The sequence below is a fragment of the Hippoglossus stenolepis genome, chromosome 21, assembly GCF_022539355.2.
Source record: "Hippoglossus stenolepis isolate QCI-W04-F060 chromosome 21, HSTE1.2, whole genome shotgun sequence".
NCBI classification, from domain to species: domain Eukaryota; kingdom Metazoa; phylum Chordata; class Actinopteri; order Pleuronectiformes; family Pleuronectidae; genus Hippoglossus; species Hippoglossus stenolepis.
The window spans coordinates 1,400,059-1,426,395 of record NC_061503.1 but is presented as its reverse complement, the minus strand read 5'-3'; the positions used below and the strand labels follow the sequence as shown (position 1 = coordinate 1,426,395).

At 39.9% G+C, this 26,337-nt stretch overlaps 1 protein-coding gene across 1 annotated transcript; it reads left to right on the top strand.

Annotated features, from left to right (window-relative positions):
* The first annotated feature begins 2,560 nt into the window (after window positions 1-2,560).
* LOC118100212 (caveolae-associated protein 1) lies at window positions 2,561-26,174 on the top strand. The gene is made up of 2 exons (XM_035145057.2): window positions 2,561-3,432; window positions 21,291-26,174. The coding sequence occupies exons 1-2, from the start codon at window positions 2,905-2,907 to the stop codon at window positions 22,155-22,157; spliced, it is 1,395 nt and encodes a 464-aa protein (XP_035000948.2). The 5' UTR covers window positions 2,561-2,904; the 3' UTR covers window positions 22,158-26,174.
* Window positions 26,175-26,337: the final 163 nt, after the last annotated feature.

Genomic DNA, 26,337 nt, shown 5'->3' with positions numbered 1-26,337 from the left:
TCAATTTTGATTTATTCTGAAAATCACAACCGCACGCTTCATTCGAGGATTCCGTCATTTTCACCACCTTGATACAGGAGTAGAAACTGTGGAATAGTGACTCTGATGGAACATGACACCCTATGACACATCATGACACCCATCTATACACTGTTCACATTTAGGAAGCTTTTATTCAAGCGTCAAAGGGAATTAAGTCCCACACACTCCTGCATACAGGCTTACTGGGAGGTCTGTGTGTGTGTGTGTGTGTGTGTGTGTGTGTGTGTGTGTGTGTGTGTGTGTGTGTGTGTGTGTGTGTGTGTGTGTATCCTCATACCAACCTTTCCCATCATTTCATTTGATTTGTTATAAAAAATATTGATAATAAAGTAGCTTTGATATTCTGCCAATATTCAGTTTGGAGATTCATTCCTTTACAGTCTGCACTATTTCAAGCTCTGATTAGATAACTACCATGAGCAAGCATGTTTTTATTAAGATGCTTATGACACCTAATTTCTTGTCAGTACCACCTTAAGTAAAGTGCTCCCAAAACCCATTTTCTAAATGTCCTTACATAAGGTCTACCAGATGTGGTGGAACAGTCCACAACCAGCCAAGTGTTGAGTCAGTTCTAACAAGTTCCTGCTGAAATTTTCCTCTTACAAACAGACGCAGTAGAGTTTCACCCACTCTCGGTTCCACATGGTTCAGGGTTTAAACCAGGACACTGGCCAGCTGCCAGTGAGCAATTTTGGAAACATGGAACTCCCATAATGTACATAAATTACAGACAGCTATTAAAAGATTGCTTTCTGCCTCGTTCCAGGGTGCCATGTGGTTTTCATAGCTTGTATGCATCAGGCTGTTTTTTCCAAATGTTTGCTTACTGCAGAAGACCATAGAGCAAAAAGCACCACTGAGATCCACATGGAATAAATTGTGAGTGTAATGACTGAAAGGTCCACTTTGGAAAATGGTTTCCAAGGAAAATGACCCAAGAACTTTTTTATCCCCAAAATATATATATCTTCCTTGTAGACGTTGATGACTTTGGGTCATTATCAACTACAGTAAAAAGGCTGCACTGATCATTGAAGAGGACAGTTTTCACATGTAAATGCAGCTACTGACTACTTTCAGAATAAATACGGCCCAACTGTAGATTAGTTTTAGTATTGCCATTAATATAGTTTAAGACACGAGAAACCACTCTAAAACAAACCTTTCTTCAACTGAGATGGAGATGAAAGTCGGCTCTACGTTTCTAGTCAGGCCTGTAATCTTTATTACAGGCGTGTTCTTGGTCTACTCTGACTTTAATTAGTCAGTGTTATGCAATGATTGACAGTGCAGTCATTTTTTTGTGAAAGCATCTGTTGGTTGAAGAGTGTTCAATGAGCAGACATATGTGTCGCTAGAGACCCAATTTGAATCATTTAAAGTTGAACTTCAATATCACAACTTGAATAACTGCATCATGAAGTGAACAAATTAGTTATGCAGTAAATTCACTGGACTAGCCCTGACGTGACGATATAAAAAATAAGCGAAACCAAAAAATAGCGAGACACATTCTCTGCCAAAATAGCAACAACCCATTTATAAACCTTCCTGAATAGAATAGCATAAAATCCAGATCTGGTGAGGGTGTTTTTATTGCTATTATTTGTTATGGAAATGCTTTGAAAGCGAATGTAAAAAATAAATTAAATTTCCTTGTTTTGCCTCACTAAATGACTGGAATATACATTTAAGATTGTAAGATTTAGGTGAAAGGGATCTATTGGCAGAAATTGAATATAAAATAATCCTTTATGTTTTCACTAGTGTGTTTCATCTGAATTGTACGAATAGTTGTTTTCTTTACTCTAGAATGGGCCCTTTATATTCAAATACTTTATATTTACATCGGGAGTGGTTCCTCTCTACGGAGGCCGCCATGTTTTTTTACAGTAGCCCAGACAAGACAAACTTTATGACAATTGAAGACCACCACAGGTTCTCTTCCATGTTTGGAAGGGGAGGGTGAGGTGGGGGTTTTCAGCTGCAACATGCAACTTCACAACTTAATCTTACACAATAAACCTTTAATTCTAATTATATGGAATGGAACTTGAGTTGTTATTTTTGATGAACATTTGTATTTCTATGTATATGAATATATAAAGTAAAATTGTATGTTAACTTTTACAACAACGACAATCAGTATAATTTTGTTGTCAATCTTCCTCGTCTTCCTGTCTGGTGTCATCCATTTTAAATCAGGCCCTGCCTTCCATATGGTAAAAATGTAGAAATTAGTGGAAACAGGAACAGATCCTGCCTGACATTCCTCCTTCTGCTGTGCCTGAGCTTGTATACAAGCAGATCAGCACAGCTCTGTTCTAACTATTTAAACCACTCTGAGTGAGGCTAGACCAAGGGGGTGTGTCATTGAATCATCACAGGGCTGGGCCTTTTATTGTAGGTGGAGTTGCACTGATGTGCATGTGTGTCTATATGGGGAGGAGATGAGGGAGGGGTTTGTAGAGAGGTGGGGAGTCCAGTGGAAAAAAGGGGGGGCTGGAGAGGAAAAACCCTGCCAGCTCTAGCTTGACTGGAGGGTTTTCTCTCCCTGGTGCTGCATTCGCACTCTAATGCTCATGTGGTAACATCCAGCACTGCTTGGCTTCCCCTGCACGTTGGCCTGATTCCAGTGATTTCAAGTAGAAAGGAGAGAGAGAGACAGAAAGAAGCAGAGACAAAGTGTATGTATGCTGGAGAGAGACAAGTGAGTGTAGAAGCAGGAGGGAAAAGCAGAGATCTGGAAAAGGGACGAAAAGAAGAAGCGAGTGAGGGAGAAAAGAGTTGTAAAAAGTGATCTAGAAGAACCAGTGGTGAAGAAACATTGATTAGCTGACTGACAATAAATCCACCAACATGGCAACCATGGAACCACTGGAATCCTCAAGTGCCCTGCTGGAGCCTCGAATGCTCACTGAGATCTCAGACGACGAGATCAATCTCGCACCCTCAGATGATGAAGATGATGCCATTGTTGCAGCCAAGAAAGAGCTGTCCACCATGGGCACGGAGGGGGATGCTGCTGAAGACAAGGAGGAAGCGAAGGTGGACACACAGGTGAACGGGGTCATGGTGCTGACTTTGCTTGACAAGATCATTGGGGCAGTGGACCAGATCCAGCAGACCCAGAGCGGGCTAGAGGCCAGACAACAAGAAATGGAACGTTCGGTGACCAGCATCCAGGGCGAGCTGACCAAACTGTCCAAAAGCCACAGTACCACGTCCAACAGCGTAAATAAGATGATGGAGAAGGTGCGCAAGGTGAGCGTCAATGTCAAGACAGTGCGGGCCACCCTGGAGAAGCAAGGAGGCCAGATCAAGAAGCTGGAGAACAACGAGGCTGAGCTGCTCAAGAGACGCAACTTTAAAGTCATGATCTACCAGGTAGGACTGTATGTGTGTGTGTGTGTATTATTGTGTGGTTGGAGTTTGTGTGTTTGAGGTCAAAGTTGTTTATGTAAAATAAATGACACCTTATTGGTTTAGGGATGGGTGTGGCCCATGGGTGAACCAAGCACATGTAAAGGTTCTGGAATGAAATCATTTTTATTACCTCATCACATTTTCCAAAAAATGTTGCTGAAAAGGCACGAGTGATGGTTTAATACAAGTAAAAGAGGATGTTTGCAAAAGATGTTTCTCAATTAGCTGAAATACATTTGAAGGAGTGGTCCGAGGTTACCTTTTTAGCATGTGCTGAAGTGACAGACTGTGCTATGTCTCATCACTGAACCTACAGTACCAAAAACGCTGATCTCAGAAAGTATTGTTTTCCAGGAAAGGAGATATTTAGAATTTAGAATCATTATTTCTTCTTTTCCAACCAATCATATCAGATATTTAATACATTTATAGTCTATTCTCTGGAAAGTCCATCCTAATGCTAATCCTACGGTAAATAAACAACAAAAAGTAATATATCAAGAGGGTTTGTAACAATATGAACATATTGCCATAATCATTAATTATTAATTCATAATTATTTATTATAATTCAATAGAACAAAAAGAATGTTGAGACATATACACACCTATGGAAACACTGAACAGCTTGTAGTCTTTTTCCAACTCCTTTTTTAAAAAATGTAAAAAATGTGTTGAAAAACGTTAAATACTCCATGATGTTAGCCTACAGCACCATAATATATGTTCTTACAACACACACAAGCAGTGATCATGGGTGTATGTCAGTGTTTGTCCCCCTCTACCCGCTCCCAGATCTACTGTACGCTGGATCAATAAGCATTATCCATAACAGATGGCTTCCAGATATTTTCCTTTCATGGCAGGCCATGTATAGGACTAGAAGAGTACGACCTAGCCAAGTTTGCTAGCTGCCCACCTCATACGGAATTAATTTGGAAAGTCATTTCACTTATTCCCCTTTTTATGCAAAGATGGAAAATACCACAACTGAGTGCTAGGCCCTGTTAACTGCAGAGAAATGTTTCATTTGAAGAAACTGAGCACATTTTTATTCGTTTGTTTACTGAGGGGAGTTGAGGGGAGCCCTGTTCCTTTTTTTAGCCTTTGCAGTGTGATGTATAATAGCTTTCAGGTTTTTGCACTGTGGTGCAAGAACATTCAGAGTTTCCACCCTTGACTCAGACATTTGGTTTTCACTGACCCCCCTCTCTCTGTTCCTCTCTGTCTCTATCCTGCGACTGGGCAAAAGTATAATAAGAGCTCCATCTTAGGCAACCCAGACTGTATGACTGTAAATGGTTGTGCATTTCTAACACACTTACACAGTATATATGGCTTCCTCATCTTGGCATACCTGCAAAAGAATTTACATGTAATGATCCGCAGATGGGCAGGGTAGAGCTCTCAGCAAAAATAAGCATATCTCCATCAGTTCATCTGACAAAATCCGATGACTGAACCATTCCTCAATCTGAAAGGATCATAAATCCACATTTCAATTAGAGCAAAATAAAGTCTTGAAGCTGAGGGCTGCAAGTTTTCAATACAATCTACCAGAAATCCCCCACACTGAAAAACAAATGGGTAGGGATTTTGCTGGCATCAGCCAACTGCTTGGGCCCTTTGGCAAGAGAGACTCCCCCTGAAATGCCTATCTCTATCGCTGGCTCCGTCACTAACTCAAAACACTGGCTTTGTTTACGGTTGCCAACAATGACATAACGTCAGATTCATCTTCATTAAAAAAAGCAAACCACAATGGGTTCTGGTTTCACTTTTCTGTGCTACTTTGTTGCCCTCCAAGGGCAGATCCTTTCAATATCAATAGTAAACACCCCCAGTGAGCTGTAATACTGTCTAACATTTGTCTACTTAGGACAGTGTGTCAACACATGAATACTTGGCCTTTGCTGGTGACTTATTTCTCAACGCACATGTCACATGTCCACCTCCAACAGTTTCAACACTGGGGAGTTGATAGAAGTATCTGCAGTAGATAGTTGTGTGTATATGTACTTCAAACCACAATATTAGCCATATATATTGGTGTATTGATTATGTGTGTACATTTCAGTTGACAAATCTAATACATATATGTTTCAGTTCATTTAGAAAGAGTGTCACCATAGTTTGTCCACCAGAGAGCACTGACAAGTACATTTGTTACATACATACTTCTCTGTATGTTCCTTGGTCATATTTAAAGGATTGTTATAAGAAATAAATGTTACGTTATGAGATTATGTTAAAAACAAATATCAAAAGGTCATCATCAGAATTTAAAGTATCACTATTGGTATCACTGTTTGTGCTTTATCAAAAAAACATTCCCATTGTGGCTTTATCAACCCATGGTATATTTGAATGGCTGAACATTTATTTTGAAAAATACCCCAGTGGATCAAACTGTGTAAAACAGTAACCTAAGTTTTATGCCGGTATGCTACAGTATTAGTTCTCATAAGATCTAGATTTTGGGGGTTTTAATTAATCTGTTAATTAATTAATTTTTTTTAAGAATAACACTCATAAAAAGCTCATAAAATTGCCCCTCCCATAGCTAAGATCTCCTCATGAGCAGTGTGAACTTGAATCGGCAAATCAACATTCCCTTATAGGGTTTTCTATGTAATAATCTTATCCACCCCGGGGTTGTGACCTGATATGAGACTGTTTATAGGTTTGTGATACATGTAACCTAGCAACAGATCATGTTTTCTGATCATTTCCAGATATTTTTTTACAGACTGCTCCACACTTGTCTGTCTGTGTGAGGTGGGAGTTTAGATTTACTCAGCCATGTTTTGTTCTGCCTGTGCCCCGAGGAAAAGCCCTGCCCTGGTGCTCAGTGGAATATAGTAACCCAGTTACTGAGTGGTGTTTACCCTCACATAGGGTCACCTCACATAGGGGCTCCTCAGCACGAGGGCTTTGTAGTGGAGCAGGGTGTTTAATCTCTGCCTTAGTGGCCCAGCAGTCTGTGCTCCACTCCCTCCTGGGCCCCCTTCATAAATGTGATCCTAACAAGACTTGTGCTGATGAGATTCACGACTTTGCTCATCTGGGTTACTTGTGAAAGACAAAAGATGAACTCCTTAGATATGATGAACATGACAACATATGTAAAACATATTTACGAAACCTTAACGAACACTTAGTCTCCTGATTCCACATGTTTCTCCCCAGATTGCATATTTCATTCTGCCACAATTCATCACCGTCAGTCAAACACTAATATCAGCCAAACCAAACCCAGCTGTTGTTGAAGCCAACGATGCAAACAATACCCCATAAAGCCACTGGTATGTTGGATCAGCCCAGGCTACTGTACGATGTGTACGTGGAAAAGAATCAGTGGCAGCTCTGTCAGCACATCAGTTGGAAAAGACAATCTCCTTGTTAGCATGAGCAGCTGTGCTTCTCTGGGTGAGCCTGTTCACCCAGAGGGGGGGGGGCTTTGGCTCCTTTGGCTCATTTACAACTGTATTTAGTTCCTTGACAGTTGAGTGCATATTGTGTCAGATAACAGAGATTACTGAGGACTTGATGTGAAATATGACAGTGTATGAGAGAGAAACAGGGGCAGCAATTAGGGCAATGTTTGTTGATTAAAGCAGCACTAATTCCTACTCTTTGTATTATTAACAATTGATCAAATGAAAAAAACAAAGCTAAAAGCAGACCACAAAGAAATGTTACTGCTGAATGGAAACTGTTTGCTGATGATAGTGTGTCATTGTTGTGTTTCCTGCTTGGTCCTAAATCAACCCAGAGAGCAAATCATTGAGCGGTAACAGAGGGAAAAGATCAATAAAATCTGAGCGAAGAGGAGATGTCCATCCACTTTGTACAGGGAGTGCATGGGTGTGTTGCGGTGAAGAGCATATTTAGACAGCTGATTCATAGCACAGGCATCCCCAGCGCTCCATGCTAACCTCCTCTTTCCTCCGCCTCCTCATGTGGAACCAGTCACAGCCGTGTTTCTCCCTCTGCCCGACTCCTCCACCCACGAGGAATTCACTCCACACCCTGCCCCGCCCCACACACCGCCCCAACTCCCTTACCACTCCATCATTTTCCTCTCTCTCATCTCAATTCACTATTTCTTTGTCCATGTACAGTTGATTACATTTGTGTTCTTGAAGAATCGGGTCATCTAACTGAGACTGAAAAGAGATGTGAAATAATATATGATCAAAGATCAGCATGCTTATGAAAAGCAATTCTGAAATGCTATGCATTTTGAGTGCCTGCAGTTAATTATTTATAATCAAAATTTTATACAAATTAAGCAAAACAAAGCAAGGTAACATCATGAGTCTGAAGAATTTTAGTTTCTACAAGAATTAGTAGTGTTGCATTTGTTGTGCAACTACTCAAAGGTCATTTAAAGCAAAGTCATTTTATTTCAATTCAGTCACTGCAATCAACAGATCCACTGATAGGGACCAAGTGAATCAAGTTTTTTTTAGCTGTCACCTCATTTTTTAGCTGTCACCTCATTCGATCTGCTCTGCCTGTTTATAATTTACTCCATAATATAAACAAAGTAGGGTGCATGTAGCCATGATACCAGCTCCACCTTTTTACCATGGCATGAATCATCTATGCCTCTTTCTAATGACTCAGGCTTCAAGCCAAATGTATCAATGTAAATCTGACCGTCAAAGGAATCACTATCTTTCCCTACATTTCAATCAACACCACAATTTTAAAACTTCACTCAAATAATTTTCAAATGAGCTAATCTGGATGTTCGGTCCTCAAAAGATTAAAATCAGATTTGCAAGACTTTTGAAAAGAGCCTTGAGATAACTTCTGTTATGTTGGCGCTACATAAATAAAATTGACTTGACTTGTCTTGTACAGATGCAACACATTTCACCGACAGCCTGGGAGCGATCAGGATCCCAATAATGTTTAGCGAGTAAGTTCATCAAGCGTGAACCTTTTCTTCTCACACAGGTCGATCCAGGCCCATATATGGACATGTGAGCCAGAAATGTTCCCGGCTCGGTTTACAGGGCACATTGTGTCTAACATTGTTTCAGCTGGGAGCAGTGCTCTTTGGTGGAGTGTTTTACTCTGTGGCACAGTACATACAGTACTGGTGGTGTGCATGTCAGGTAACATGGTGAAGACATCGATGAGAGCTTGTTGACAGTATGGGGAGGAAGGAAAAGAGAGAAGGAGAGACGACAAAGGAAACAGAGTGAGATAACAGAGGGCTCATGGAGACTGAGAAAGAGCCATCTAAAAATAGCAACTATCGCATACTTGTTTGATTGTGAGAAGGAAAGGCCCTTTTGGAGATCATGTTCCTGTTTGGATTTGAAGATCCGAGGCAGGGCGCAGGCACCAGCTGCTGACACTCAGGCCACAACATCTGCTTGTTTGATACATGCTAATATATCATCAACCACAAGTTTTCAAAAAGGTTTTCTCCCTGACTTTGATATCCTGGCAGGGAACTCCAATGACCTTTTTGTGTCTGTTAGACTTTCCTGTGCTCTTATTCAACTTCAGTACTGTTTGAATTGTTACTAGGATCCATTTGTATTGTACCACTCATCTTTACTTTGCCCTGGGTTCACATTGTTACACAATAGTGCCATAATATGGACATGATCCATCACCTGCTTCTCAGTGCCCCCATGCAAATCATTAACAAATATTTTCAACGAGGCGTGGGTAACTCTGTGTGGAGTAATCTAATCTAATCTGATGGCAGGCAGTTGCTTCCCATTACAAACCTAAAAGTTCCGCTCTTTTGTTACCACACATTTAGCTGGAGAAGGAAAGTGGGAATTTTGATTTTAACACACCAAAAGCTTTTAATGTCTTGTAAAGTATTGTAAATTACTATTATGTTGCTTCAACTACATTAACTTTGGGGAATGGAGAATTTATTTGTTGCTGAAACTGGTTAAAAACTCAAAACCAGCCTTGTCTCAAAAATAGCATCATCATTTTGTAGCTGCTGTGAAATGCATGACAAATCTACTCTAATGCCGATCACTTGACATCAATACAGAAATGATCTTTCAGATCAAATCGCTTTTTATTTCTAAGGTGAAGCTTTTCCACATGAGTCAGATGTGGATGACTCACAGTCAAAAGCTGTGGTTAGTCCAAACATCAGTTTGTTTGCTCATATGATCCACACTGTCATATGATTCCAGCCTTGAATCCTCTCATAGCTGCTTAACTTATTGGCCCTGAACAGAGGAACGCTTGTAATAAGTTACCATATCATCTCGGCCTATGATGACTTGAATATTAAGATCGCTTTTTCACGTCTCTTTGTCTGCGGGCTGAATGGAAAGATGTCATGATGAAACTCGCTTAGACAGACTACAAAGGACAGAGGCCTGGTATCCTGCCATAATGTCATACTGAAGCCCTGATTACTGAGAAAAATACTCAGATAAGATCCCTAAAAAAGCTGAAAACGAGGATCTTGAGATAAGAGAATGACGTCATTATGACATTCTCATTATTAAATTCTTGTTGCTCAGACAAAACACTGCAGTTTATAAACAATATTCTCAACGATGTAAACTTTTTGTAGCCATTTCATTTGTAGTAATTGACTCTTTTGAGATGTAAGTTATATATTATACTTGCTTTGTACTGTTTAGCAAGAGCTTATAGATAATTGCACTATTGAATGTAATAAATAATAATCTCTCCATATATTTACATGTGTCCAACCACATACATGGCTCAGGTTAGAAAATAAGACACCACAAACAGACAAATAGTAGGCTGCATGCAAGGGTAGCTGACTAATCATTGGCCTGTGTGATCATGGCCTTCCTGGCTAAGAGACCATTCATCGTATGTACACACTAAAATGCAAAGTGGCAATGGCAGTACACAACTGTGTCCATCAGGGGCCTAACGTTAGTGTGGGGGTTTGAGGGTTAAACCCGAGGACTCTACACAAACAGTAGAGGAAGAAGCAAATTCTTTTGCAGATCCATAAACACCAAACTCCTCCATTGTTATTGGAAAGAGTAACATGGGGTGGCCATGGGAACCACCAAAGTCTTCCCTGACTGTCCCAGTCCCTCTTAGTCGAGCAGGGGGAGCTGTTCACGCAGTGAGAGGGGCCAGAGAGGAGGGGGACAAGGCCGCCAAGCTTCAGCTGCTCATCCCATCACAACAATAACTAGACCCCATTGTTCAAGGGTGCAAGTACAATGAAAATATTCCTCTTGTATATTGGCATAAAGTTGTCTTTGGATATGGCAATGGAATAGTACACTCATCATGTGACATGGGTGGGTGTCATCACTACGAACTGGGCTTCTGAGTGTTCATAATACAAAGGATTGTGTGTGTCTATGGGACCAAATTTGTGTGTGTGTGTGTGTGTGTTTGTGTGTGTGTGTATTTGTGTGTGTGTCTGTGTGGTCCTACATGAAAGTACATGATCAGAATGCCCACGAACCAAAGTATGTCGTAAAAACAGCCTGCAATGATAGTCAACAATGGCAAGCTGTGTCTTGCAGTGAGAGCTGAAAGGAGAGCGATTGAAAACAACACAAAGTGCCTGACACACATGTGTCAGCAGCCTTGGAAACACTACAAGAAATCTTTATTTCTACTTCATTCATGTGTGCTCCCTCACAAAAACCCCATGTTTAAGTGGATGGTTTATGCAAACGGGTGTGGTCTGAAGGTCCACATCCCGAATACACGCAGAAGCTGCAGGAAACTGTAGCACTGTAGGAAATATTCTCATTACATGTTGGCCACAAAATAACACAACAAGCAGAAACATCTGACCAGGAGAGGAGAGGATGTGATGATAATTGGTGAAAAATGAAACTTTCCTACTTTCACATCTTAATGGAAACCATGACTTCTTTATGAGCCAAACAGTAAGTAGTTAAATACTTGTTGACTAAATTAGATACTGCTTGTTGCTAACAACCCAGCATGTGCTATTAACATCTATACAGCAATGATCAATATAGAGTGGGGGACTGAAATGAGTTGCAGATAAAGAAGGTATTTCAATCCAAACCCAAAACAACTATCGACACTACGAGGCACTAAAACGTGCAGGTGTGAGTGCAGGCGGCAGCAGACAGGAGTCATATCCACAGGCTAACAAACACTGAGTCAGGTAACAGGCAAGCCCTGAAGCCACCAAGCTGTCTCCTCTACATTCTTTGGAGTATGGGCTGCAGTTCAACATCTATCAGTCAGTCACCACCTGCACAGCTTACAGCTACATTTTGTCACACAGTAACAAAGTGAGTTGTTAACACTAATGTTGTATACACTTCCATTTATATGGCTTTGATTCAGTTGGGTAAACATGTAACAGAAATCAAAAGCTTTTGTTGGACTGAAAGAGTAAGTGTGACTATTTCCTGGAGGTAGTACATTGCTAGAAGAAAGGATTCAGTCATTCAGCACTAGTATTCAAAGACCAATGCTAACAAGGCTATGTGCTCTTTTCTGTGTTGGGAGAACCATAGCTGCAGCATCCTTAAACTGCTGCATAGAATACAGGAAAGAGGGATAGGACGGAGACATGGCTAGTTCTCGCCAAGTTCTCCACACCTATATTTATTAGTAAAGCATTCTTTTGTTGCCGTATTCATTCTCCTTTGTTATCCTTCAGTATCCAACACTACTGTGCTTTCTTTGTTTCTCGAAACCCATTTCCCATGGTCATTAAACAGAGTCCAAGAATACAAAAGGCACAGTGAAGTGACAAAATGAAATGATAAACCCCAACAAACACATTTATCATAAATGCACTGACACACTGATACTATCCAGTATCATTGGGACTTACATTACATTACAGCAACAAATATTACACATTTATTTATATAGACGACTCCTAACACAATTGAAAATATAGTATACCTCCTAAACATGAGAGATTATTTGTGGAGCCAGCCAGTATAATGTATGCAGGTGATACTTGACTAACCGGTAAACAAGCCCGCCACTGCTATTTCTGTTACTCTCAGCGGACATTACTTAAGTGAACTTAGTCTACTGAACTCCAACAGAACATTCATTATTTAGAACCATATTTTGTCCATTCACTAGTTCATACATTTAATTTGGGGCTATACAATGGGTTTACATGCTGTAATGTTCAAAATGCAGCTGCAGTGAATCTTTTCCCCCTTTGTCTACGTGTTAGCTCATGGCCCCGCCTCCCAAATAGGCAACTGCTCTGATTTTCAGCAGACCATGTGTCGGAAATGTCACGCCCTTTACACAGAGGCTTCCGGATCAGCTGAAAAAACAGGAGCCACGGTATAATTGCGTCAAGTCTGCCTTACCAATTTCAGCAAAACTCGCTGGCAGCCGTGTTACATGTAAGTGGCATGAAAAAAAGGCCAGGGCTTGGCTTTAGCAACTTAGCTGAATTTTTACATGCACCTAAAAGCTAACACTAAAGAAAAGGAAAGATACAATAAAACCAAATGATTTGAATTCACTCAAATGCGATCACATGCTATTGGGCATCAAATGAGGCTCCAGATTATTTCCCCACTCCATTTCTAGTGAATACATTGCTAAAGAGCTAAAAACAAGCACAACTTTAAAGTAAAATGTAATGCACAGGCTGTGTAGTACAAATTTCACTTGTTTCCCTGCTAATCAGCTTCCTGATTTGATACGGTATTTAAATTAAAACTGCTTTTTTTGTCCGTCCACCCTGTCTTCTCTGTAGGGAAAGAGTATCTAGCACAGGAGTATTTGTTCTGTTGCCATGGAGCTGTAAACACTGATCTCTCTCATTCCTCAGTGATCCAAGAATCTAAGTTCATTCTCACACCATTGACTGAGGACAACACGTAAGGCAGAAGGAGACAAAGAAAGGGGTGGGAAGAAGGTGAAAGGCAGATAACAACTAAGAAAGAAAGAAAGAAAGAAAGAAAGAACGAAGGTTGCTGCAGTGCTTTAAGGCAACGACAGGCTTGGTGACTCATCCATCTCTCCCTCCTCAGGGACCAACAGCATGCCATCACTTTATATAGAAATTTCTCTCTCTCTCTTTCTCTCTCTCTCTCTCTCTGGTCCCATGTCACTGATTAAAGGGGGTGAGTGGAAAACAGACGGAGAGTAGAGAGTTCTCTCCCCAGAGTTTTTTACTGTGTGACTGTGGGACTATTACGATCTTTCTCATGGCACTTACTTAGAACTGTTCTCTCTCTTTCTCTCTCTAACACACACACACACACACACACACACACACACACACACACACACACACACACACACACACACACACACACACACACACATATATACACAGAGAGAGAGAGAGAGAGAGAGAGAGAGAGAGAGAGAGTGTATGCCTGCACATCTATCACCCTGAGTCTGATTAAGATTAGACTGACATTGGTTTGCTGTTACTTAGTTAGAAACCGTATCAAAACATGAGTGACATCTCTTGGGTATTATGAGCTTATTATAAAGGCCAGACTATGTAACTTTGGAAATTGGTAACACAACATTGCATTAATTAACAATTACATTCCTAACCATGCAGTAGATACTAGGCCTTTCTACATCTGCATTGTTTCCCTATATTTGTGTTCTGGACTTGTGAAAACGTGTGATCCAAATCCTTTGAATTTATAACCATTACCATAACCATTGATAAATAATCCCACAAATGTTTGTGTAACATCCCATTTACAGGTTTGACCCTTTTCTTCAGCAAGAAATTAATTGTTTCAAATGTACATATGAGAAACTGAGGCGGAGCAATCCATGCCCAGCACACATACACACACACACAACAGTCAGTGCCCATGGTCATCCATGGGTAATTACAGACCATGCTGACTTTATGACTCATGTCCACTTATGTTACTTTTACACAATGGTGTAGCATGTCACAGTTCACTATTTCAATGGTTTTAATACAATAGTAAAACACAAAGTGCATAGACAGTAGCAGACATGGTTAGTTTTCATATAGTTTCTTTAATTTGTCCAGATTTTATATTTCTGCTCTATTTCTGAGATTTATTCTTGTGCCCCAAAAATGTGAGGGATATTGAAACTGTAGTTTTTAACTAACCAACCTTAAATGATAGCAGGTTGAACATGTTTTTGATGCTGGAAACACACATATAAATGTATTGTAAAGGTATCACAGCTCCTCCTTTACAAGAGGGATTACCCTTTCTCTATCTACCCCTGGTAAAAAATACAAAATACTGAGCCGAGACCTGGCTTCACTAGTGTTGAGTGTATCCAGTTGTATTTAAATGACAGTTTGCTATATTCTTTTGTGTGGAAAAGAAAAGCGCTTTGTCAAAGAAAAAAAAAAGAGTATTAGAGCCTGAGGAAGATATTTGATGACCCATTTTTCTTCTGTTCCTTGTGGAGCCTATGAAGCACGAGCTACAACATGTACGAATTACTGTGAGTTAGACTCATTCTTGAGCTTGAAAACAACAGCCTCATGACAAATTCAATTCAAAGCTCTGAGTCATTTCACATAATATGAACTTCATTATGAAGTTGTTACATTTTTGGTAAAAAAAAGTAGCAACAACTTGTCCATGACAGCTGATCAAAAGCTACAGATCAGCAACTTATGGACTTTGTGGTGAATCTGTTTTCTCAAGTTAAAGGGTTTTGTAATTTCAAAGCTGAAGAAAAAGAAAAACTTGTCCTCATTTGACTCTCAGTTCCTTTTGAAATCAGCTGTTGTATCATGAGCATTTGCCTTTTTCATGGATTTACTGGAACATCCTGTCACTGCGTGTGTGTGTGTGTTTATGTGTATAATGGAATGCACACTTCTAAGCTCATAGCAAGCTTACTCCTTATACAGTTACATCACACACACACACACACTCATGCATATATCTTTTCCACAGCAGTAGGGGAGTTCTGAGTGGTTTGAGTTTAAACAGGAAAACAGAAACAGAGAGGGGTGTGTTACAGCGGGATTCCTCTCCCTCTCTACTTTGGGCTAATGAGTGGTTGCAGTGTGGGCTCAGAGTGGAAAGCTTCCATGGTGTGTTTCATATCCCACACACACACACACTTACACACACGCACCTCCAGTCGGAGTAGGTCTGTCCCCTGATTCAAATGTTTTCTCATGGAAAATCTTTTCCCCTTCCTCTGAGGCATTAGAGTTAGGTTCACCGCTGTTACCATGGAGATACAAATACAACTAAATGTTATGACCGAAAAACTGTGGCGGCAAAACTGTGAATGGTTACGATGGTATGATTTTTATTTGTATATTTTATAAAAAGAACCTTCAGAGACCAGTGACGTGCTCTCAGGACATGGAATCTTGTCATTTACTGCCCTCTTTTGGCTGCAGCAGGCTGTTATCTCTCGAAGCTAACTTGATGTCTAGCCAATGATATAAGTGTAAGGGGGTAGGAGCGGAATGTAACGGGAGCAAATGACCCTGTGAATTATCATCTCAATTTAATATAAGTTGTTTTATTAATCACCATTGCCAACATGTGTGTGGACGAGCAGCTTTTAATAAAGAACTTTAATAACTACTTTAGCACAAATTTAAGATACATTCAACGGTTTTCAGTCTGAGGCAGGAAGTGAATACACACACTTGCCTGAGGTAACTGCTCTGGCATTGTTGCCGATGCCATAGTTCCCCTGGGCTGGTGGATAGCCAGGTGTGGTTCACCACTGCCTACACTGTGGAAATTCTAATATGCCCCACAAACAACATCCTCAACATCTTTCAGGAAACACACAGGCACAGGCCCGAGAGCAAACTGAGTCATACATCTGTCTGTCTGTCTGTATGTGGAACACATCTCTCGCTTTACACTTTGTATGTGAACTGTTAATTACCCATGGAAGTACAGTGCCGAGTTTGGTGCAATTTGGACACGTTCGATATTAATACAAATTTAATGAACATAGTTATACGAAGTAAAATTGCAGCGCTTTTATTTTGAAAAGTTGTGAACTTGGGTCTGAAATAGCCAACATGTAATGTAAGAAAAAATAACACCAGTATTTCAGTCAAGCTTATATATAAGGTACACACATGAACAGTAATAAACAAAATTCGTTTTCATTTTATGAAAAGTATTGACTATAAAATTGCAGATAAACCATGTAGGAAGAACACAAAGAACAGTCCATTAGAGACAGGCAGGTTTGGAGCAGGAACTGCACTAGTAAAATATAATGGTCAACAAGATGTTGACCATTATACACTCAAATGTATTTTCTAAATCAGGACTGTACTAGACACTCATTAAGACCAAAAATGGTTCAATGGACACAGAGTGGCAGTGTTGGTTATTTCCCCAGTTTAGTCCAGACCAAAATATCACATTTGCTTGTCAGAATATGTTTGTTTGGTTACAAGTAATGTACTCAACTGATAGAACAGTGAAAATAGAACAAGTGAACTTGTTCTATTTTTTGAAACTGTTGGATGTATTATAATAGTATTTGAAAATCGGGCCTAATATCCATATTACAATTTGGTTTTCATTACAGGGAGCAGTAGAGCCCCACAGATACTAGGTCACCACAAAGCTGTAGACTGTTGCTCTTTTTTCAAACATTTTTAAGCCAACATGTATTTGAAACAGAAATTTTAAATGAGATAAAATCACACATTAAATGAGATGTAAAGAAATGTAAATGTAAAGGCTTGGGCCTAAATGCTTGTGCTGAGTGGATGGTGGGACAGATTCATCATGCACATTCATCATGTGAGAGAAACACTGCATTGTGCTGACAACACAAAACATCATCCAGCTGATCTCAGCAACTGAAGCACACACAATGGTAGGCTTTTGTAAGGACTATATGCATGCATCATATTGTTAGCTACCTCTTCTGTTCAATTGCCTTGGTGCCGAAGCCATGCTCCTCCAGAGGTTAGGGTTGTAGCTTCAACTAGACACTCTGTGTGCATTACACTTGTTGCACAGCTTTTCTATCTGTAACAATGTTTATATGCATCTGTCTAGTAATTGCACTGTGTGACTTCCCTGACTGTTGCCAAAAGAAAATTGTATTATTTCATATGTTGCAGCTACAACCACTTTCGATGAAGCTGTGCTGTGATGAATTTGGCTGCAGAACAGACCATAGTTTGAATAGACTTTCTTTTTTTCCTTCAAAGTAGGATTGTTCAACGTATATAGTGTTTGCATTTCTCTGGTCTTGTCAACACTGTTGAGGGAGCAGTACTCTTCTCTGTGCTTTACGTGCTCGGTGCTTACATTCATTATGAGAAACCATGGTTGTGGCCGGACAGTAGAGTGTGAAGCGGTCATATTATGGTTGTTAAAGGAAAACTTTGGAGGATTTAGTGGCATCAAGTGGTGAAGTTGCACATTGCATATTAGTACCTGAATACCCCTCCCCTTCCAAGTGGGTAGAAGAATCTACAGTGGCCTTCAGGTAACATATAAATGCAGAGAGGTCCTCTCAGAGTTTGATTAGTCCGTTTTGGGCTACTGCAGAAACGTGGGGGCTCAACATGTCGGAGTCTGTGCAAAAGGACCTGCCCCTGATGTAGATGTGAAAGGTTCATTCTAAGGTGAAAAAAAACGTCTCTTAGTGTCAGGTGATTATGTAATAAAACAATCATTGTGAAATTCATAGTCTGCCAATAGATTGTCCTAGGTGCGTCACATTGGACCTTTAACATGTCTGTTGTGAGTTAAAAGAAAGAACAAGTATGGCAGTTTTAACATAACCAATTTTGCATAGAAGTGAGGCAAGCTACCAGAGAGGTAAACTTCAGTGAAATAACAGGAATAAAGACTAGAAACCTGGATAATGTCCCAATCATATGTACAAGGAGATCAATATCAATGTTACTCATATTCCATGTAAACGTCATCCTGTCAGGTAAGGTGAAGTTCCAGAGGATAATGTCTGCTATATACTAACAGTAATGGAACAGTGTAATGCATTGTGAGCTAAGAGGTGAGTATGAGAGCGTGAGTGTTCATGCACGCACACAAAGTGAGTTGTTAGGAGAGAGCCAGAGTAAAAGCACTGTAAATGCCTCTCAGATGAATGAGTTTTCCACCAGCCATGAGTCACTGCAGCAACATGTCCACCACTGACAGATGGAAAACGGGAAAATGGGAAAGGACCTCGACAACCAAGTAGGAAAGTTGATGTGAACAATGCAGTGATGTAGTTTATGACTATGTGGGTATGTCTAGGTAGTGGCAGAATGGAATGCAGCAGTGGTTACAGAAATCGAGTGCACACACACACACACACACACACATGCATACACGCACGCACGCACACACACACACACACACACTTATAATCACAACAGGATGGCATAAGAGATAAAGAGCAAATTGCGAAGCCCCATATTGTGATGAAATAAATCATGAGATGACTACCCCCATTGCTTCAGGACACGCTGACACATACTCTCTCTCTCTCCCTCTCCCTCCCTCTCTCTCTCTCTCTCTCTCTCTCTCTCTCTCTCTCTCTCTCTCTCTCTCTCTCTCTCTCTCTCTCTCATGCACACACACAAACACACACATTGTGGTCTATTGTGTTTTGCAACTGACTTGCCTCCTGACAGTCATTTAGTTATTTAGGAACAAACCAGACATGGAAATTATTTCCTTATGCATCTTTTGCAAGACTTCAGGGCAAAATGCAAACTCGTTGGCTTGCTCAGAAAACCAAACACGCAGACACGAACAAAAACACAATCGGGCTCACAGAACCATTACATACCACATTCGTCTATTTTCCATGCCTGTGAGTGTACCTTCCTGTCTTTGGCCCAGCAGCCTCATCGAGAACAATGTCCCATTAAATTAGGAGGGTCAGGAAGTCAACACACCAAGGTGAATGCCTGAACTTCCCCATACACTCTTTCCATGTACTTTGGACACACACATGCATACAGCACAGAATTCCCTCCTGCACCGCAACTTCTTTTGAATCCATTTCATGCAAACACATCACATTTGGGGTTTTCCCAGTCATACACTGGCTTCACCTCATTTCAAAAGCAAATGGTATTCGACTGTATTATCCTTTTTCTGAAGTGCACAGTGAATTATTTAATATATTTAATGAAAGTACGAATTACTCTACAGCATTCCACATTCCACATTCTTGTGCAGTTCCACAAGAAAGATCAGCATGCAAACATTTAACTGTGCTGTCCACCTTTAATGAGAGCTCTTGTGATGAACTGTGGGGCCTGGTCAGACACTTGGACTACATGTTGCTTAAGTGATTTGCCATACCCACTGCATTGTCTTTGTAATCAAAACAAGACGTAATGAATTTGAGCAAGAACAGTTTTTTCCAACCATCCCCCTGTCAACACAGCTGCTCAGGCTGAGATCCCTCATCCAAGGTCAAGTTTACCCAAGATACTGCAGTACAATACCTTCATAAAAACTGCCATGACACGGAATAGCAACAGAACACAATAGGCACGGGGCCCACCCACCGTTTACTCTCGTACCTCCACCTTCTAGCCTACACTTTGACGTTACCATCTTCCTGCTGAGCAGATGGTTTTCCAAGAGTCAGAAGCGTCATCCCACTTGTGCTATTACTCAGTTCATACGACCTTTTCCACACCTTACAGCTGCCCCCCCCCTCCTTCCACCCTGTGGTCCTTTGTTCTGGCTCTGCTGTGTTCCTGTTTTGACCATAAAGGCATGTAGAGGGAGAGGAAAAGACAATACGTACAAGTTTTGGCCCTTATGCAGACATTCAGGAGCCCAATTGGAGGAGGATTTGCCGTGATGGAAAGAGGAAGACCCCCTGAACCCCTGACGACTGTGCTGTTCTCATAGAAAAAGTGCTGCCGATAGATGCACTGTACAAATGGGTCAAGTGCTTTGAGTTGTCAGCACTATAAGTGCTATATATATATGTATATATATATATATATATATATATATATATATATATACAGACCATTTACTATTAACTAGATGATGTATTGGATGACGTACAACAAATCTGATGTACTGTGTAGTAAACACTGAATGTTTAGTCATACTCATCACTTGAATTAGTTTGTACCCATGCACATAGAGAAAAATATACTGAAATTAACATAATATACTATATATAATATATTTTCATTTTATGATATTAAAGACATTCCATTCTTATTGCCTTATCACAAAATGTTAACCTTTAAGATGCTCTGATCATTGGTTTCAACGACTGGTTTAATGTTTTTAGCTTATAGTGATGAACCCAGACAGAACCACCAAACTGCAGATTCCCTGAACTCTACAGAGTGTTTTAGCATATTTTCAGTCATTGCTGGTTTTAAAGGAATTCATACCACTAAAGAAACCTTGTTTCAAGCATCAGCAGGCAGCAGTTTCCACGGACAATTCTCTGAACCACTACCGCAGATAGATAAACTTAGTAGTTGGTTATCGAATATAGCCTATTATCATTAACTATATGATGCTCCACATCAGGCAGTTGACGTTATGTTTTTCTCATGAATTGGTATCAGGTTAGGTGTTGTGGGGTGGGTGTCCTGTATCCTCCAACAGCTCCTGTTTTTTTAGTACATACAGCACAGCACAAAAAAGTTGATCTGTTGTTCACTCTGATTTTCCCATGACTTCCCAGTTACAATCTTTTCTTATATATGTTTACTTTTTCTGGCTTACAAAATAGTTTTTTCTGCATTTTCATTAGCTCTGCTGGACCATAATGTCATGTATAAAATTTGAATTTCGACCAGGCATTATTCTTCTTGATTCCTGAACTTTGAGAAACTTCTACCATTTACATTAAACAATAACAGTCGTTGTGTTCTGTTCTTCACAGGATGAAGTCAAGGTTCCATCAAAACTCAGCATCTCTAAATCCATGAAGGTTTCTGGGTCTGTGGCAGGAAGTAGAGGAGGCAGCTTGATAGAGCTTAAGGAAGCTGTGGAAGAGGAAAGAGAGGGAGAGGACACAGACAAACCCCATGTAGACCTCTCCTCAGACGAGGAGGGATTGGAGATTGAGGAGACAATTGAGGAAACTCGTGCTGAACGGATCAAGCGTAGCAGCCTGCAGCGCGTACAAACCCTGAAGACCGTCTTCTCAAAGGAGAAGATGGATAAGACAAAGGCAAAGACCAAAGAGAACCTGGAGAAGACCAGACAAAAAACCAAGAACAACCTGGAGAAGACAAAGCAGAGGACAAAAGATAACCTGGAGAGGACCAAACAAAAAACCAAGGACAACCTGGAGAATGCAAAGCAGAAGACCAAGGAGAACCTGGAGAAAACACGTCACAACATTGAGAAGAAGATGGGAAAGCTTGGAAACCGCATGACTGTCAACCCTGAGCGCAAGCAGAAGATGCAGACATCCCAAGACAAGGTGAAGAAAGCCTTCACACCAGACCATGTTGTTTACGCCCGCTCCAAGACTGCTGTGTACAAGGTGCCGCCCTTCACCTTCCATGTCAAGAAAATCCGTGAGGGTGCTGTTGAAGTGGTACAAGGCACTGAGATGGTGGAAGTGTCCCAGGATGCCGAGCCCTTCAGTGACGTGGATGAGGCAGTTGAAGAGGGCGGAGAGGAGGTTGAGATGGAGATGATTAATGGAGGAGAGGATGAAGACGAGGCTGAGGAGGACGAAGAAGAGGACAGCCACGATGCCCTGCATGAGAACGAAGACAGAGATAGAGACAGCGATTAGATAAAGAATGAGGAATTTGCCAAGATCCTGACAAAATTCTGTGCAACAACCCAAAGTCTTCTGTAAAAACTGAATAAATTGGGAGGATCAAGAAGATTTCTAGAAAATAATAACAGTTGACTACATATTGGATCTTATTTTCACTATTTTGGCCATTATTCCTATCAGTTATAAGAACTTTGTACCCACCATAGTAATTGTTGAGATCTGGAAGCATGGTGATATTGCTAGTTGATGACAGATTCGTCAACCAGATAGGTATTAAATAAATTAATACATTTTCCAGATTATCCAAACCACTTTATTTGGAGGCAAACTGCTTCCAAAATGTCAGTAATAATTGATTGCAAAGGTGTGCACTGTTACCTTGGACAAATTCATTTTACAATCTGGAGCAACCGATTGTTACTATATAAATTAATGGGAATTTATGGGGAAATTAATTTGAGTGAAATTAACTTTGAAGCTAATTGCTTCATGACAACCCAAATTTGTGCACTTAAAATCTGTATAAATACGTGTTTTTTGCTATAGACCAGGTATTCAATTTAAATGTCAAACATTGTTGTCTGAAAATATATACAAGACATTCAATGTACCATGTCAATCTTAAATACATTATGCTCGAGCAGTATGTAGTCTACTGCACTTGGTTTCGTAGACTTTGAAGTTTGTGTAGGCCTATCAGCCTACCAAGTTCTGCACCGGCTATTGAACAAAGTCAAGGTGCTGGGCCAGACAGGAGGATCATTGTTCCACACTGACAACACATCCAAGATGATTTCTGCTTTTCAGGGGTTCAGGTGTGAATAGGTCAAATTTTGAGATTAAACTTCCTGAGGACAGGGGACTCATCAGGACTGTGTTTGAAGGACTAAGAGAAACATGGAGGGACATAATATTAGTTCAGCCTGCATTTACCAAATGTTACATTATGAAGAAATTGCTTAACACCTGTCTGTTTATCTTTATTGTTTTCAGTGGTCATGTTTTTGGTCAACATGGTCAATGCTTTTGACTGCAGAAGGCGGGACTAGATTTGATCCACTGCCGAGGGAGAAGGCACTCACTCATTGATATACAGACCAACCATGTGATAAACATGACATTTCTTTTTCTTTTTCATTAATCCAGTCCTGGTCATGCCATGCTCATCTAAGTGAATAACCCAATTAGGGTCCCAAAGCAGTGCAAATGAGAGGGTGTTGTCCAGGAGAAAAATACATGTACTTAAGTCTGTTCAACTCAAACAGAGAAAACCATCCAAAAACAACAGTGTAGCCATAATAGCATAATATACTGAGAGTGATTGATTATTGCAATCAAACTGTATTTTTAAGTAATTCCTGACTAATAGTGTAAATGCACAACTATGGTAAATGTTGTACAGCAGGTCAAAGTTGAACCAGGAGGCTGGAAATGCTTGCCTCTGTTTTCTCATCTGAATAGGTTTGGCTAATGTTGAGGGGTTTGTTTGTTTCCTTGCTGTCTGATTGGTCTCCTCATGTCACTAGACTCAACAGACAGTTCAGCAAGGTTACCCATGTTTGGTTAACTAAGTAGACAGGGCAAGCAACTGCCCCAGAGGGCCACTGGCCCACAGTTTCAGTCTCACTCATTAACTTTCATTCCAGCAACAATAGGCACGAGTAGTCATTGAGGCTGGATGTGTAAATAGGCAACTCTTTGCTTAAACGTTCACCATAACAACTTAACAGGGTGATACTATGTCAGTGTTGTATTCACAGCTTGTTGTACCTTTAAATGGACATAAAATATCAAAGAGGAAAGCTAGTGCCAGATAATATTCTGGTGTAGAAAAACTGTACACATTGCACAGAGAGTGTTAGCAATGAGGAGTCAGGTGCCTTGCCCCCATCAGTATAATCTGCTTGTGGGTCTCAGCATTTAATTTGGTCAGGACAATATATTGTCTTGTCTATTACTTATCAACAATAGGAATGATGGCCAATATTACAAGTAAGACTCAAGATGGGGCTAAAAAATAAAATAAAATTGATAACAATTGATAATTGATTACTTAAATACATAGTTTAAAGAATTTAAGGAAAACAGTCCCATATTTGTAAAAGCATTTCAAGGGTTGTTTAGAGTCCATTTGTGTTTGGATGGTGTAGATGATCACTAAAAGTGAAAGAAGAAGAGGAAGAAGAAGAAGACAGAAAAAGGTAATAGCCAAACTGACATAAATCATCAGGAGGGTTTCTCTTTGTGAGAAAGTGTATTCTTTTCAGTATTTCATTTTTTGTTTTATTTTAAATACACTACACTTACCACTCCAACTAGTGGAATGAGTATATGACTCAACTTCTGCCCATTGAATTTCCTTTGAGTTCTCATGAATTGCTAAAATGCAGATTCACAATTATTACATTGATAAACACATATATGAGAATATGAGTACATATTCATGCTTATCCATAAATTCCTTGTGTTTTAAAAATAGCACATATCACACATGCAACATATTTTTACACCCCCTTTGTTGTTAAGTTGTTTGAATTCTTTTATCTTACTCTGTTTAATGTACGCGTTATTTAGAAGTCAAGTGATTCTGTTGCAATTTTTAGGTTTTCATGAGCTCACAGTTTTAATGTATGATTTTGTATGTAATCACACTTCACATTCTGCTGATGTTATCTCCTTTTCATTACTGCAGAATGTAACCCAATTACTGTCTTTTATATATGTTTTATACCTACTTTCATGCAGTACTCTTTTATTAGATTTTACTGCCAGTGTTCCCAAAAAATAACCTGCACCCAAATGAAGGTCAATGAAACACAAGATGAGGACAGTCCATTTCATTTCACTCAACAATCATTTTCACCATTATTGTTTTCCCATGAGTGTTTTGCTCTTATAAAAACCTGCCATGTATATCTAAATATGTGTTTCATAAATGAACTGGGATAAGGACCAATTCTTACGGTAAAAACGTACAAACCTCTGGTCAAAGAAGTTTGTGTGTTAATAGGACCTTTCTATACGACCAAGTTTCTTTACATGTGCATGATATTGCTGTGGTCTGAGACTGACCCCTAGTGTTCAGTCGTCTTGCTGTAAGTTTCTCTTGTTCCAGATTAAAGGAACATTTCAGCTCCAACTTTTCTCTTTCAAATAACCATTTCATTGAAATATTTCCCAAGAGCAAGACTCTATTGTCCACATTTGCCTTTTTGTAATAAGATGTAAAAATGTGTTTCATTCTGCACAACGATTGGTGGAATTTTATGAATGCTTTGCAAGAATGAATTTTAAGAGTTGATGTTTTTTGTTGTTGAATGACCTGCTGTGACTGCATTACTTTTGGCATAGTCAAGATAATATTCCATCCACTTTCATTTTTACAAACTAATGCTGTTCAGATTAGTGGGGCCTATCTTGACATAATTTGGTGTGAAGAGGTGAACACACTAAACAGGTCAGCAGTGTATCCAAAGGCTATCACAGAGACAGACACAAGAAACATTTATGAATCAAAGAAAGAGTTTTTATATAACTTTTGACCATGTCACCATAGTATTTGTACTGTCCAGTTTCTATCTTAGACAAACATTACACTTTTATTTGTGTTCATTTTTTGTATATAATGTGAATCACTGCCAATGCAGATCACAATGCATACTGATTTTATTTACCAGAGAGCCTCTTGTCTTCTGTTGCATAACTTCTTCAGCATTTAGAACCGCTTGTTAATGACACTGGCACTCATGTTTGCAAGGATAAAGCATTCCAGCCTTTTTGATCCACGGTTGTGGTACAGACATTTGGTGGTTTAAGGCTCAGTCCTTGAAAGTGAATCAACAATGCCATGTCTGGCAAGGCAGTGACAACATGCAGCCATGCTGAGGCCTTTGTCAATGGAGCACAAAATGTAGTTCACATGTAACTGTTTCTTTGCTTTTGTTTTGTCATTAACAGATGCTAGTATAATGTTTATTGTTTATTTCTTAACCACTAATGATTTAATTAATAAAAACTACTTGGTTCACAGTGACTGTGTTTTTATTTCATGTTAGCAGACAAAACTGAAGAACTAGCATGTGGTTAGAAAATGCATTCCCAGTCAATGTGCACTTCAGTGTAGTATTGTTGTCCAACCCAAGATAAATATTGACTGTACCTACCACTTGCAAAAACAAAAACACTGTTAGAA

Excerpts from the sequence above, each read along its gene's own strand:
- LOC118100212 (XM_035145057.2), top strand. The coding sequence starts at position 2,905 with ATGGCAACCATGGAACCACTGGAATCCTCAAGTGCCCTGCTGGAGCCT. Across the intron at positions 3,433-21,290 it reads TTAAAGTCATGATCTACCAG|GATGAAGTCAAGGTTCCATC; the intron begins GTAGGACTGTAT and ends TGTTCTTCACAG.